The sequence below is a fragment of the Nycticebus coucang genome, chromosome 18 (assembly GCF_027406575.1).
Source record: "Nycticebus coucang isolate mNycCou1 chromosome 18, mNycCou1.pri, whole genome shotgun sequence".
In the NCBI taxonomy this organism is placed as follows: Eukaryota; Metazoa; Chordata; class Mammalia; order Primates; family Lorisidae; genus Nycticebus; species Nycticebus coucang.
Window position 1 is genome coordinate 1,620,047 of NC_069797.1, and position 16,235 is coordinate 1,636,281.

The following is a 16,235-nucleotide window of genomic DNA, read 5'->3' on the forward strand; positions in this document are numbered from 1 at the left end:
AAGTGTGCCTGAGACCAGATAAGAGGCAGGAAGTGCTGGAGGTAAGGGTGGACACATTGGGAAGAACCAGAGAAAAGAACAGTACGTGTCAGGTAAAGGAGTTGATCTGTCCCTTTTTTACACGGAAATGTCACGGAAGCATTTTAAAGCAAACCTTGTCACACTGGCATGCCAGAAACATAACGGTGCTGGTGAGATGGAGGAAGTGATACAGCTGGGAACAGGAAGACCACTGGGAGGTTTTCACAATGGCATAAAACAAGAGCGATGGGGGTAAAAAGGAAAGGTCAGAGTCACAGATACTTAAGAGGCAGAATTGACAAGGCCCAGGGACTGACTGGATGTGGCAGGGATGGCAGGTGGATGGGCAGAGCCCCACAGATGCTGACAGCACTGGTTCCGGGGCCAGGCTGGCTCCGGTCTTAACTCCACATTTACTAGCTGGGTGACCTTACCCATGTTCCTTAACACTTCTGCCTCGGATCCCTCAACAGCAGAATGAAGGTAAGAAGGACCTTAACTCAAGAGCCTGCTAGAGGACTGCTGAATAGACACACGAGTGCCTAGAATGTGCCTGGTACACTGTAAGCTCTTAGCGTTACCTCTTACTGTCACCATTAACCAAGGAAGAAGAAAGTGGCGTGGGTGTTGTATTAGATCTGGAAGTAGTCACCATGCCTGGTAGTTAAAACCACGGTGTGGTTTTCACTCAAAATGGAGAGAGGAGAACCATGGGGTGTTACCCAACAGGGGAGAACAGAAACATATGAAAAGTGAGAAGGAAGAAATCAGAGAAGTGATGAAAAAGGAATGCTCAGCAAGGCAGGAACAGCCCCTACAGAGAAAGTGTTCAGGGTCACAGAAGCCAAAAAGGGAAGAATTTCAAGGAGAATGTGCCAACGCTGCAAAGAAATCCTCCCTAAGAAATGAGAAAGTATCCAAGAAAGAGCACCCGGGAAGCTCCCCGGGGCTTCCCTGACTGCCCATGGTGCAAATAGAAGCCGGGGCTAAAGGAGAAGCAGAAGCAGCAGAGCAGCCCCACCCAGAGGAACTGGGATTGGAGAGGGTGCGGACAGAGTATGTGCTTTCCTAAATAAATGTATACTGTGCTTCAACGATTAGAACTTACGTTATTTTAGAAACTGGTACACTGCATTGATCCCTTTGGAGAAATGCTAAGTATCTTTAGGCTCGAAACTCAATCCAAATCTGCAAGTGATCTGAACCTCACAAGACACACTGTAATTTCTCATTGCTCTGTAAATTTTATACCAGGTTTTGATTAAATAACATAAAATCTAACCTGTATAAAATGTATGATAAATGAGTCTGTGTAACAGTATCTTTTTCTAGGAAAACCCTAAATGGACATCAGTTCAATTTGGATTCTTATTATTTAAGAAAGTAACATCAAATATTTCTCTGATTTCAATAAGCAAACAGAGATAGGTAAGAAAATAGGGTAGATCTTTCCAATACAAACACAGGAAGAAAGACAAAAGAAGGTGATAGAAAGATGAGATGAAAAAAAGGTTTGCATTCTTGGCAAAGCAATGAAGTACAGACACAAAATTTATACTGATAGTACTTTCCTCCAGTACACATCAGGAGCCTTATTTTACACCAAAAGATCCACAAAGAGAAGCTGGTCAAGACTTTGGTGAACACAAAAACTATTCTTCTATTCCAACACCTCAGTGGGTTTGTCTACTGAACACTGGTCTCAATAGCAGGTACAATGAAAAACCTGGCCCAATGTCTCAGAGCTCAGAGAGGAACAAGGAACGTGCCATATGCTGGATGCCAGGCAGGGGAAATGCTGAAGTTAATGTTTTCATCTGCCTGACTCTAAATAAGGGTTCATATTTGTGTGTGTTGTAAACACTGTGTAGTTCTTAATTGCCTTTAGTCCAAAATATCCAAATATGAAGCCTGAAAAGCAAAAAGAATGTTAGCATGCGAGTCATTTTTAAAATAAAACAAGCATAAAAGACAATGTGCTGATTATTTAATGTTAAGTAAATTATTTAACTCCAACAGGTATGTATCACAAATAGGCACCATGACTCTAATTTATTACATTATTTCAAGTCATGAGTAATAGAAAAGCTGGATGTTGTTTGCCTAGATGTCTCTTTAGTTAACTAGATTCTCATTTTTTAAATCTTATAGAGCTAAATACTGCCAAGGGGTTGGTGAGGAAGGCAAAATCAAACACGTCATTGTTAGAATAGATTATGGAGAACATCTGAATTATGTTTCTGTTAAGTTCCCATAATCAATTAGTATTCTTTAGGGACAATGAAAGCTCACATGGAACTCTGCTGGAATTAACAAGTTCTACACTACAATAGCCAGCTTGCAAATTTAGGTACAGATATTTAATACATAGTTTATCTTCAAAAAAGGGAAAACAAGCCATCGCACAATCAGTATTCTAGCAGTCAAAAAAAAAATCTATTAGTGACTACACCTAGTTCAAGCTCAGAATTTTCAATTATGGAGCAAACCTAAACATTAAGTTTTCAAAAAAAAATGCATTTAGGCAATTAATACTAAGAATGCTTTGTTCAAGTAAATAGAGAAAAAAATTACCCTAGTTAGATAAATGTACTATATGAACAAAAATGAATGATTCTAGCTAAAAGGAAAAAAAACTTTGGCAAACCTTGACCAGAAACAAAACAGCCCTCATTTGCACGAACATGGTTATGAAATAAATTTTTTCTTTAAGCAAAATGTTATCATTAAACATCAGCCCTACATTCCAGAATATTTTAATTGACATTTTTGTATATCAAATGTGACCAAGTATTGGCAATTTTTTATGGTTTAAACTAAGTCAAATAGCCAACAGAATAGAAAGGAGAGAGGGAGAACTTGCATCCAGACAGAATCAGGAAGGGGGACTATGCTCAGGCCATAAGAATGGCAGCACTCATGGCTGTAATCCTAGTACTCTGGGAGGCCAAGACAGGTGGATTGCTTGAGCTCACAAATTCGAGACCAGCCTGTGCAAAAGCGAGACCCTGTCTGTACTAAAAATAGAAAAACTGAGGCAAGAGGATCTCTTGGGCCCAAGAGTTGGAGGTTGCTGTGAGCTGTGATGACACCATGGCACTCTACCCAGGGTGACAGCTTGAGACTCTGTCTCAAAAAAAAAAGAAAAAAAATCTTAAAAAAAATTTACCCTTCATATTTCTACTTCCCTTTTGAACATATGGAATGCAGCTGTAATGTCTGTTGTAATATCTTTCTTGGGTAATTCTAATGTCTGTATAATTCTGGGTTAATTTCAATAGATTGATTATTCTCAAAAAAAAAAAAAAAGAATGGCAGCACTTCTGACAGATACAGACAGGTGACACTGAAACAACACAATTACTGACCCACGACTGTCCTGCATAAAAAATCATCATGGAGTCCATTGTCATAAACAGAGAAGATTCTGACAGCTTTTCAGAACAGCCCCTAGTCCAGAGGGCAAGGGCTGAAGGAGAGCTGAGTCCTCGGACAGACAGCAATCACAGTTTTCACCCTCAGGCTGGGAGGCTGCCAAGCACACTGGACCTGTGACAAGCAGCTCCTTCAGACACACGGTGCTCCCCACCTGCTCACAGGCCATTACTGGAGGAAGTGAGGTGCAGAAAGCCAGCACCAGGCTCAGCAGCTTCACCACAGAAACAAGGTACTTGACAAATGGGGTGGTCCTTCCCTAGGTCCTCACAGGGCCCCAGCTCTTTTTATGACCTGGGCACCCTCCCCAGCTATTGGATCCCCGGTGTTCATATGACCTTCCAGGATATAGTTCTTTAACAAAGAAACTAAGGCAGAATAGATCATCTAACTTTCTCATTTGCAAGGAAACACAACCTGACTTTGGATAGAAAACATGGAGGGAGACGGTCCTGGGCACACAGAATGGAAGACAGGCTAAAAGTCTGGGCTTGACCAAAGGCTGGAGGAAAGTGAGAGTTCATGCTGCAGGGACCGCGGGACTGAGAAAAGTCTCTGGAATGCAGGTGCAGCGAGGAGTGACCTTCCCTCTGGGTCTGCTTCCCTCCTTCCCATCTGTCCACTCCCATTTGCAGGGGTCCTCAAACTGCAGCCCACGGGCCACATGAGGCGGTGTGATTGTATTTGTTCCCGTTTTGTTTTTTTTACTTCAAAATAAGATATGTGCAGTGTGCATAGGAATTTGTTCATAGTTTTTTGTTTTTTTTAAAACTGTAGGCTGGCCCTCCAACAGTGAACTGACCCCCTGTTTAAAAAGTTTGAGGATCCCTGGAAAGATTCAAAGCCCTGGGAAAGAGGTCACAGCTGACCTGTCTGGGCTAGGGCAGGAAGAGGAAGGATCTGTTTCCTCTGTGTAAGAGACCATTTCCCAAAAGGAAATCAGGTGAAGTAGAAGCCAGGCGTTCAGCAATGACTGATCCCTATAGCAAGGAAAGTGAAGTACTGGGTCAGAATGGGAAGGGATTCCAGGCAAGTTACTCGTTACGTGGGACAAATTCCAGGTGTGAATACAGCTTTTCTTGCTCAAGAATAAAAAGGTGGAAAACATTTGGACTATGCACAATAAGAAAAAGAACAGAGGGCCAAAGTTAAAACAAGCCTTCAGAGTCAGAGAAGACTCATCTGAGAGTACTGAAGAGGGGTGAGGGCATAGGCAGGAAATTCTTGAGAAAAACCTCCCCAAATGCTGTAAATATAAGAAATTAAAAGAAAAATGCATATGAAAAAGAGACCCTAGAGACTCGATAACCACATAAACGGATTCTAAAACAAATAAAACAAAAGCAGTTATCAATTAGTAAGTGCAGAACATAGAAGCTAAAAAAACATTCAAAGTGATAAATGGAAAACTTAAATACTTAGATATATAACTTTGCAAAAATTTGTACTTTCATGGATATAGTAAAAAAATTCAAATAGCATCTGTGCACAAGAAAAAAGTTATCTTCAATGAAGCATTATGTTAAGGAAATTTTTTTAAGGTAGAAAACATACATTTTATAGTTAAAATCTACCATTAAATGATGTAGATTCTCAAGATAACTTCAGAACTAAAATTTACATATGGCATCCAAGAGAAATACACAACTGACAAATTAAAGTTAAAATAAGAGCCATTAACATTTATTGGGGATTTAAAATGTGCCAGGTATTGTGCCAAGCATGTTATTTGTATTAATTTAATCCTCACGAGAACTAAATAAAATAACATAAACATTCCAATGTTAAATAAATAATTAGCATTCCAATATTACCCCCACGTGAAGAAACTGAGGCACAGACAAGTTATGTAACTTGCCCAAAGTAACACAGTAGATGGGACTTCCCAGGAAGCCTGGCCCTAGTGCCCAGACCTATTAACTCCAAATCCACTGCCCTTAAAGTAAAGAGGGCAGCACAGGTCAGGCAAATTCAAACAAACAAACAACAAAAGACTGATAGTAATATTAGTCATTTAAAGGAGAAAAGATGGTAATTTGTCAATGATGAAAGATAAAATTTATGATGAAGGAAAAGAATTTATGATGAAGAAAAGCCAGGGAGTGCACAGAACCTTGCAGTCCTTGCCCCAGCATAGATAAACTCCATGTCTAGTAAATGAATGAATGAATGAACAAATGAGCTAATAAGGCAGCAAAGATCAGACAAGAAAGAAAAAAAAAAAACATAAAACACCCCAAAATTTAAAAAAAAAAAAAAGCTGGCAGAGGAATAATAGCAAAATAAATAGTCCGTTCTGCTATGAAAGATTGTTTTAAAAGTGGGAATTTGGTTCCGAAGTGATTGATTAGGGAACGTATTTTGCACTGCTTATGCACAACTTAGTCCTAGGAAATACTGGAGAAGGCAGAAAACTCTACTGAGCTGAACTGAGCTGTGCAAGAATACACAAGGCACCCCTCCAATATCTCCTAGCTCCAGGCGGGCAGTGACCCACACCCTCCATATCTGCCACACAACTTAACTCTCCAATGGATTTCAGATAACCCCCTTGCTGCCAATTCACAAAAACTCATGATCTATACTCCTCTCAACACCCATTTCCACAACCGTCAGGTCTTTTTTAAGGTAACCTGACACATTTACTTATGCATTCTTAACCAATTAAACACATGTGAAACTGGACTAGCATCTTTAGTACATTTCCAACTTTTGTGTGTGTGTCATTAATGAAGTGTTTAAGTGCTGTACAATAAGCCCACTTTTTCCATAAGCTCTGTGGTTTTCACCGCACAATTCTGGAATGTGACTGTGGCATGACAGCAGAACTGACCGCACAAAGACGAATTCTAAAATATTGAACTAGCAGATACCCACTGAACTCTGCCTTCTACAAACAGCTCTTCAGGTAGCAGTGGAAGTTCATCTAGCAGACACCCACCAAACTCTGCATTCTACAAACAGCTGTTCAGCTACCAGAGGAAGTTCATCGATACTGACCACACATTAAGTCACAAAGAAAAACTCAAAAAATTCTAAAAAATAAAAGGTATACATACAATCCATACACCCTGACCATAAAAACGTTAAAGCCCTTTTTAAGCCAGGTGTGGTGGCTCATGCCTACAATCATAGCACTCTGGGACTCTAAGGTGAGAGGATCCCACGAGACCAGCCAGAGCTAAAAAATTAGCTACATGTAGTTGCCTATTCCTGTCCTCCTCTGTAGTGAGAGGCTGAGGCAGAAGATCCTTTGAGCCCAGTAAGCTATGATAACACCACTGAACTCTATGCAAGCCAGACTCTCAAAAAATAAATATAGATAAATAAATAATAAAAGCTTGTTTTAAATAAAGTATATAGGAAAAATGTAACACAAAAAATTGTTTTACTAACATACTCAAGTCAGAGAGAAAACAGTAAGTACAGATACAGAATATTTTGGGGAAAAAAATAGCACATAGAAATGTAAATGCTAGCTAGAGCAGTGCGAAAAGGCAAACCCAGATGGAGACATGCTGCTTATTAAATGGACTGGCCCATGTAGCATTTGGTGAAAGTGGACAGAAGGACTCAGAAAGACAAAAGCAGAATGGACAAATAGGTCTGGGGCGAGAGGAGGGGTTAGGTAAATAAAGAAGCAACAAAATTAAGTAAATCAAGATAAAGAAGAAAAATCGGCTTCCCAAGAAAAGTAACAGAAAAAGCAAAAGTAAGTATAGATGGACAAATTCTTAAAACCTCACCAATCTGAGAGATTTTCCAAATCTCTAAAAAAAGATGCTGTTTTCTTAGAAAATATGAGGTATTGTTTGTACTCAAGGAGGAATGTTAAGATCTAAACAGACCAAAAACATTTTTTAATATTAAAACTTCGTCAAAGAATTTTACCTATAAAACAAACAACAGTTCTCTGTGGTTTTACAAGACACCTATTAAATTGCAAACTACTAGGTAGCTCGATCTAAACTAAAGATTCAGAAACGCTAATGTGTTCTGTTTGGCTCTGCGTGTGCTCATCCATATGTATGTGCCCACATACGTTAATCTAAATTAGCTAACATTTCAATTTAAAAAGTCAAGAAACTTTATATGTAACATTTTGGGATTCCAGCTTAAGTAATTGGAGGGATAACCTGATAGCCTGGTTTCCATGGCAACACATGGCCAAAACAGAAGCGGCTAGCCCCTCTGGATGAAGCAGTGACCAGGTGGATCCAATACTCCCAGAGCCAACAGCCTCCACTTAAAGTACCTTCCTCACCAGCCCTCTAAGCACTCTGAGCCTGCAACCCAAAAAAAAAGAACAAAAAAAAAACCCAAAAAACCACCTCCAGTGAAAATTAGGGAAAATCAATTCTTCACAAATTACCTTTAAATGCTTATGTCAATTTTCATCACCAAAGAGATTTTGTTTTTGATGGAATAGAAGGAATTTAACTAATTCATTCTCAGGTTTGGGGAAAATTCAATGGTCACTCATTAAAACAATTTTTTCAATCATTAACAATACATTGTATATTTCAAAATAGATAAAATAATGGGATGAGAATGCCCCTAACACAAAGAAAAGATAAATGCTTGATATCAGGAATATGCCAATTAGCCTTTTTGATCATTTTGCATTATACACTCATAGTAAAACATCACATGTACTCCATAAATATGTATAACTATTACGTATCCATAACTCAAAATTAAACATTTTTTAAAAAAAGAAAATAAAGATGAGAGAAAATTTAAACTGTCAGTTAATGAAGCATACCATAAAGCCATAGTCAAACAAAATTATAATTACAGTCAAACAAAAAAGTCAATGAAATACATTAAAAAGCTAAGAAATCAATGCATATTTACATATAATAAAGTTGGCACTTCAAATCATTAGAAAAGAATAGGCTATTAAAATCTCAGGGAGGCATCACAGCACAGGGGACAAAGGGCACAGCCCTGGAGCTGGACAGCCTGGACTGGATGGAATAACCAGCATTGCCATGACCTCACCAGTGATGCTGAAAGAGTCAGTGTCCTAATCTGTAAAATGAGGATAATAATTGCACCTACTTCAGATAATTGTTTGAAGGATTATCAGTTACAACATGGAAAGTATAGAATAGTAATACAATAGGTAAGAGTGAGTGATGTTAAATAAATGGAAAAAAAATCATGACGTAATTCTTAACCCCCGAGAAGAGGATATACGTAGTGGTCAGAGGACTTCCTACTGCACTAGATCAAAAACAGATACATTTTAGTATTTCAAAAAGTGAATGGTCAAAAATAAAACTAAGGAAAAAAGGACTATCTGACCTCTAAATTGGGGAAGGCCTTTTTAAATATGACAGTAAAAGCAATATCTAAAGAAATCAAAATAATAGATTTGAATACATAAAAATTTTTTTAAAAGTATGTACCACATACTAAGAAATTAAAAAGAAAATAAAAACATGAGAAAAAATAAGGAAGTTTTTAATATACATTAAAATGTCTGTATATCAGTAAGAAAATGTCTAACAAGCAAGTTACAAAAACTTAGCTTGTATGTATGAGGAAATACGCAATATTATTACCAAGCAAAATGCAAATTAAAATTTTTCATCTATCAAATTGGCCAAGGTTTTCAAAAATTATATTGTTAGCCAACAGGCAGAAAAATTGGTACTTTCTACATGGAAGACTGAAAAATACACTAAAACAAACTTCCCAGAAGTCACTCTAATTATATGCTTAAAAAATACCTTTAAAATGCTAAGCTCCTTTGACTTAGTAATTCCATTTCTAGGACAAGTCTGGAACATAAGGATTTAAATAGAAAGTTTCAAATGGCTTTCTCAGAGATGAAAACCAAAATCCATAAAAAAAGAAATGTGAAGAAATATTTTGTTTCAAGTATAAAAATAAGAATTTTCACCTTTTAAAAATTAATTATTTGTTTCATTGTACAATTAATCCTCAGTATTACCAAATTTTAAAAGATTAAAACAAACCTTTTAACAGCATCCTTCTTCTGATTATCTATAATATCCCACCACTTTGAAAGGTAAGAGATTTCAGACCACATAAACTTCCTCCTCGAGTCTTCTGCCAGCTTTAGGACCATATTATTAAGAATACACTGAGTCTTGTCTCTAAAGTAGTCATTGAAAGTCTTCAACCAACCTAAATCAAGACACAAATATACCACAAAAGATCTGATTCATACAGATGATTTCAACTCAGTCACATTCCATTGTATCACCTTTGGAAACCCTTAAATGTTTCATTCATATAAAGACATATTTAAAATTTTAACAAGTATTTTCAATTCATGAAATTCCATTTCAGTTTATACAGGACTCAAAAACCCACTAACATGGAAATGATGAAAATACTCTGAAAACTGCACAAATTCAGATAGAAATGAGAAAAATAATAAAGATGACCTTAGGCTAAAAAAGCAGTTCTATATACCTAATCATTGTAATAGCCAATCCAATTTTTATCTCCAGTGAGAATTTTTTCAATTTTGAAAATCTAAACCGTATCAAGTTGGCAGTACTGTTCTCAAAATATGGGATCCAAATTTTACCCTCTCACGCCACACCTAAAATTCCCCACCATTAAATAAATTACACTAAGAATAAAGGAAGCGCAGGTATAAACTACACCTAAAAGCGAGCAGCAGGGAATAAGATACTTACAACATTAATGTGAATATTAAGTAACAGAACTCTGCCAAAGATAGGTATTTGCTCCCAAAGGCTGTACATTACTCAATTTTTTAGAAGCACAGAGTGATGCTAATCAAATAATAAACACATGCACATCTATGTAAAGTTGTTCAAAAGAGGATTATAGATTGTCAGTCTGGTTCTTTGATTTTTCCTACACTTCTCAAAATACAGTGGAAATTTTATGTAAAAATATTGACATTTTGGCTAAAAGAAACATTTTTTAAAAAGCCCACAAGTCTAAACACAGCCCCATGAGACAAATCATAAAAGGGCCAAGGCAAAAACATACAGAGCGACCAATTCTACCCCCTGCTGGTGGGCAAAGTGGAAAAGTGGACCTCTGTAAAATAACCTGTTCCTATCTATGAAACTTTACAGCAAGGAGAGTTTCTATCCACGCCGGCTGAACCACTTACTGCTCTATTGTTGCCAAACCCCAAACACGTGAGAATACTAAAGTAAGAGGGGTCCAGGTGACTGCTGCTTTTATCTGTCTATAATTAAGATTCCCTGTACATTACATTTGCTGGCAAAAAAAAAAAAATAGAAGACTTCTGGGACAGAGAAAACAATACAACTACTTTGACAATGCCAATACAAAGTGCACTGCAGCTGTGACTGTATTTACAGCTCTTCCTTTAACTGAAATCTACTCATTCGTTCTACAATTATTTACTGAGCACCTATGACATGGCAAGTATAAAGTTACATGCTGAATAGAAATACAATAGAAAATATTCTTTAGAGGACTTTCCTAATTTAAGGTAATTTTAAGGTGGTTTGTTCCCTAAGAATGTTTCCAGGATACCTCAATTTTTCCATGTTTAACTAAAAAGCCTATATCTCTAGAAAAATTCAGATATCTCATGAAATAGGGGTTTGCAAAGCATCTCACGCAGCTTCATAAAGGACTAACCTGAAAAACTGCTCCTGACCACTAAGCCAGAACCCCACATCTGGATTCCCAGAGAAGAGCCAAGAAAATCCAAACCACCCTTACACAGGGATGCCCTAACTCCTTGTTGACCATGTCAACACTCCCAAGTTAAAAAGGGTTCAGAACTGAGCGTGGGATATAATATAGCACTTGATCAATACTAGCTGCTATCATCATCATCATCAGCCTCTAACTGCCCTTTCCCTCCATCTCTACAATTAAACCAGGTAAAGAGTAAATAAAAAAGACATTTCTAACACCTAATTTTTAAAAGTATACAATTAAAACATTCAAATAAACTGGTACACATCTTAAACATATTGGTGACCCCAAATTACAGTTTGCATAAAATTCACGCTATGCCCTTGTTATGGGTCAAACTGTGTCATACGTCAAAGTCCTAACCCCTACTACCTCAGAATGTGACTACATTTGGAGACAAAGGGTCTTTAAATGGATAATTAAGGTAAACTGAGGTCATGAAGGTGGGCTCTAATCTTATTTGACTGATGTCCTTATACGAACAGGAGATTAGGACACAGACACACACAGAGGGAAGGCCATTCATATATATATAAGCCAACGAGAGAGGCCCTCAAAGAAACCAACCCCGCAGACACCTTGATCTTGGACTTCTACCCTTCAGAACTATGAGAAAATAAATGTCTGTTGTTTGAGCCATCCAGTCTGTGGTACTTTGATACGGCAGCCCTAGAAAAGTATAGAGTCCTGGACAAAAGAGTGTTATTACCATCTAAAAACTAAAGATCACAATGTGTGGAGAATTTATTTTATCAAGTATCATCATAATATTTAATGTAATATACTATTATCTACTTACATAGTATAAGATTGAGCTAAATTCAAATGTAAACAAGTAAATGTATTTCTGTACCATGGTCTTATTATACATGTGCAACAAGGACCACTTAAATTACACAAATGGCTCTATTAGAATTACCATCTTTAAGATATCACATATACCTTTTACCTGAATTTTAGCGAAAGTCAAAACTAATTCCTAAGTACCTGACTATTCACTAAAGAACTATGAATAGTGGAATGCCTCCAAAATTAATTTAATAAAACTCCAGTGATCTAGAATAAAAGGCAAATTTAGAAGAGCTACCCTGTTTCTCCGAAAATAAGACATCTTCCGAAAATAAGACCTACTTACAGGAAAGATAAGACGTCCCCTGAAAATAAGACTTAGAGCATCTTTGGGAGCACACCTTAAAATAAGACACTGTCTTATTTTTGGGGAAACAGGGTAGTCTTTATAAGTAAGTAAGTAAGAAGTTTTTTTTAAGTGCAATAATTTATGTTCAACAATTATAATTTGTGATGAACTAAGGACCATTTCAAACACTAGTTTATCATGTTAGTTTTTATAGAAGAATCTTAGTGACTGATTCCTTTTGCCTTCACCACTTAATATGCCCTTCCAAATTCATGCAGAAAATATGTCAAAGATATTTACATGAGCCAAAATACAAACTCACAGATGTCAACTTAAAAGCCTTCCATAAAACTCATCTATAATAGACACTAATATCCCAGCACAATTAATGAAGAATGAACCGAAAGATAGCCTCTTGCAGCTTTCAATGTTGAGTAATGTTAACAGTAAAATAGCTTTTATTGCTCTTACACAATGGAGTAATCAAGTATTCCCTTTCACTTTGAATTGGTTCTTTACTTTTCTAAATTACTGTAAAAACTACAATTGTATATTAACATGAGACCAATCAGAAAGGTAGTACAGTATTTGATGAAAAGTTGTAGGAGATGAATTTTTCTGACATAAAATTGTATTTCTACCTCTAGATTTAATAATCTTAGGACATTGAGTTGCAAACTGATTTACTTAAGTGGTCAATTCACAGCTTTTTCTTTCCCTTGAATACACCTGGAAATTGAACCAGGGCTAGAACAGCATTAAAATACTTTCCAATTTATTCTTTTTCACACTAACAACACTACCATCCATAAAAAACCTAATAGCTATTTTTAAAAAGTGGGAAAATATTTAAAACCAGGAGTGTATAATTAGAAATTCTACCAAGCAGGCATAAATTCAAACTTAATACCACTATTTTATTATTTCAAAAAAAGTTTAGGTTCTAGGACACAAAACTAACAGTCAGAAACTCTACTTCCTATTTTCAATGTGCATGAACAATTAAGCACCCAGTAATTGTTCACAGAGAAATTACAATTTATATTTTAAAATGTAGGGCTCTCAATCATAGCTCAAGTATCTAGAGATTATGTGGACTTCCAATTCTCTTAAGGAACAAGCATTTTCCCTGGTTCAGGGCATGCACAGTCCCACTCTTAGGACAGGGGGAAGAGGGGCCTGGCCTTAAGTCCTGGACTCTAGAAGGACCTCCCCATCCATTCTTCTGACCACACAGCTTTCAACAGGAAAAATCCACAGGACAAAAGAACTTGCTCACCCAGCGCCTGCCCTTCCCTTCTGAGCACCAGAGCCCACAAATCTATGTCCAAACAGCTCCAAAGCTGGCTTCTAGAGTCTAAATGCAAATTTATTACTTTAGCTTAGGAATGAACCCAAGAGTAAAAAATACTACTACACTAATAGCTTTAATAAGCTCACTGTCTATTCTGATGATAACCTGATAATCTTTGTCCAATATCTTTAGTGTCTATGATATTTATATTTAAAAAGAATCTGTGAGCCCTAAGATAATTTAAAACACCCATCTCGGTTTTAACTGCTACAATAATGATTTTTTAATGAATAAATTAATTCTACTCTAAAGTTAAATAAACACCAACCTTTTGGAAAACTTGAAAACAATTTTGAGTCAAAACTAATTGTATTCAGATAAATGACATATGGATAGTAAACATTTAAAATACGCAACTTAAGAATTAAGTTTTTTCCATTCAATGTGATAATATTCTCAAATTTAAAAAGAGTTAACTGGTACACCTCGTGGGTGAAGGGCTCAACTATAACTTGAACTTTACTTAAATGCAAACGATATAACCTAATCATTTGTACCCATACAATAACCTGAAATAAAATTTTAAGAGTTTTAAAAACAGTTACATTAAAATAGCCTTTACTGAAAAAAATAGTTAATTAAACAGTTTCCTTTATTTTAATAATTTCTTTTCTATCAATAAATGATCGACAAGTTTCTTCCATCATTTGTTAATCCCTTCAATATCTGACTGCAACATCCAGACTTGTACTTAAGTGATGACACTCGATCTTAATTGGTATTACTATTACTCTAATATGCTACTGATTAATTTTAATTCCAACATTTCTGTTATAAATTAAGCTTCCCTCCCCACCCCCCAAATAAACTGTGAAAGAGTTTTAATTAACGTTCTGGTTTATTCATGCAAATACATACAGAGCATGTAATAAGGGCAAAGCAATAAAGCAAAGCTAAATGAAAATAGATTCTACTGTGAAAATATGAACAAAATGCCATGGAAACAAAGAAACAGGAAAGTCCTACCAGAAGAAAGAGTCTTAGATTAGTCATCATCTGGATAGAGGGAAAGGGTGGTAGTTCCCAACAGAGGAAAGAACATATGAAAAAGCCGGGCAGCTGAGTATGGCTGCCCTGCAGGGTACATGATGGGAACATGGCGAGAATAAAAAATAGAAATAGAAGCAGGGACGAATCACTGACAACCTTCTAAATAAATCACTTTTTTCTTATGGAAAACTTGAGAAGGATGTTAAAGTTTCTGACCTGTGCTTTCAAAAATAACAAGAGTGGAAAGGCTAGACTAAAAAGGGAAAGTCAAAGCAGAGAGACAGGAAAACAGACCACTGCAATAATTCTGTTAAACAATGGTTACAGTGGAAATGGACAGAGGGAAATAAAAGGCCCAGGAAAAAAAATGAAGAGAACTTACTAACAGACTAAAACTTCCAAGAGAGTAAGCAGAGAGTTGAAGCTGAGGCTTTCAAAGACCTGTGAGTATTTGGAAACTTGCTGATTCCTCTAAATGCTTCTGAACTCAGGTTTCTGAAATAATCTAACCTTTTTTTGGGGGGGCGGGGGGAGTGACTCAATGTCATCTAAGAGCTTTCTGATATCAGCTTAACTTTCATTTTATGTTGTTGAAGAGAGCACTTTGGATCCCTTTAAGGTGCTGTCAACTGGAAATTTTATCCCACACGGAAAGAGTCTATCTGCTTCACCATTAGGACGCAGGGATTTTGTTTGTCCTGCAGCTGTCTGACGTCCATCTGTGACCCCTTACTGTCCTGCCTTTCTCAGCACCCTTTAAATGACCTGCATACCTTGAAACCTGAGACATACCTGCAATTGTTAGATCGACCTCCAAAATAATTTCTAAATCTGTGCTAAAGTTTTCCCCTCCCTTGCTAAGAATCCCATCTATAAGCGTCTACTAACAACAACTGAGGATGCTTCAGGCCTAATAAGTCTCCCCAAAGAGAGCTTTGGTTGCTTGAAACAATGAAAATTTTGTCTATGATATGAGAGACAGTGTTAAAAGTAAAAGTGACTATTGGACAAATTATCAAAGTTTCTACAGGACACGAAAGCTGGAAAATACTGCTTCTAAATCACTTTCTTATAGTAAAAAACGTAGCAATGAGGATAACCACTCACCATCTCATGTACTAATGTTGTATTTAAGGACAAAGACATCCATTCCCATAAGGATAGAACAGAAAAATTAAGTAGGGAAAAAAGGGATAGGAAATAGTGCAGTGAGGTGTCCAGTTTTGCAAGATAGTTAAAATCTCTTTTTATGATTAATAATACTAAAGGAAATGACATTTGGCTTAGAAAGACTTTCCTCCTAAAACTGCTGCCTGTGGTTTCAGAAGATTTACTTGTAAAAGGCAACATTAAAAATGGTTCCAAGTCCTGGTTCTGGAACCAGATTGCTTGGGTTCAAACTCAACCCTAACACAGACAACTTATCCTCTCTTCTGCCTTTTTCCTTATCTATAAAAATAAGGGTAATAATAGGACTCTGTCATAAAGTTACTGAGAAGAGGAAAGGATTCAATGCATATAAAATACCCCAAAGCATGGAATACATTAAGCTCCTAAGTATTAGTAATTATTTGTATTACCAGAGCACTGGTGAGTTCTGAAGTG

At 36.7% G+C, this 16,235-nt stretch overlaps 1 protein-coding gene across 1 annotated transcript in view; it reads right to left on the reverse strand.

Moving 5' to 3' along the window:
- LOC128570210 (alpha-mannosidase 2-like) overlaps positions 1-16,235 on the reverse strand; it is a 104,328-nt gene that overhangs the window by 46,440 nt on the left and 41,653 nt on the right. The window contains exon 4 of the mRNA XM_053569156.1: positions 9,444-9,615. Coding sequence (XP_053425131.1) covers positions 9,444-9,615 — 172 coding nt within the window. The remainder of the gene's footprint in view (positions 1-9,443; positions 9,616-16,235) is intronic.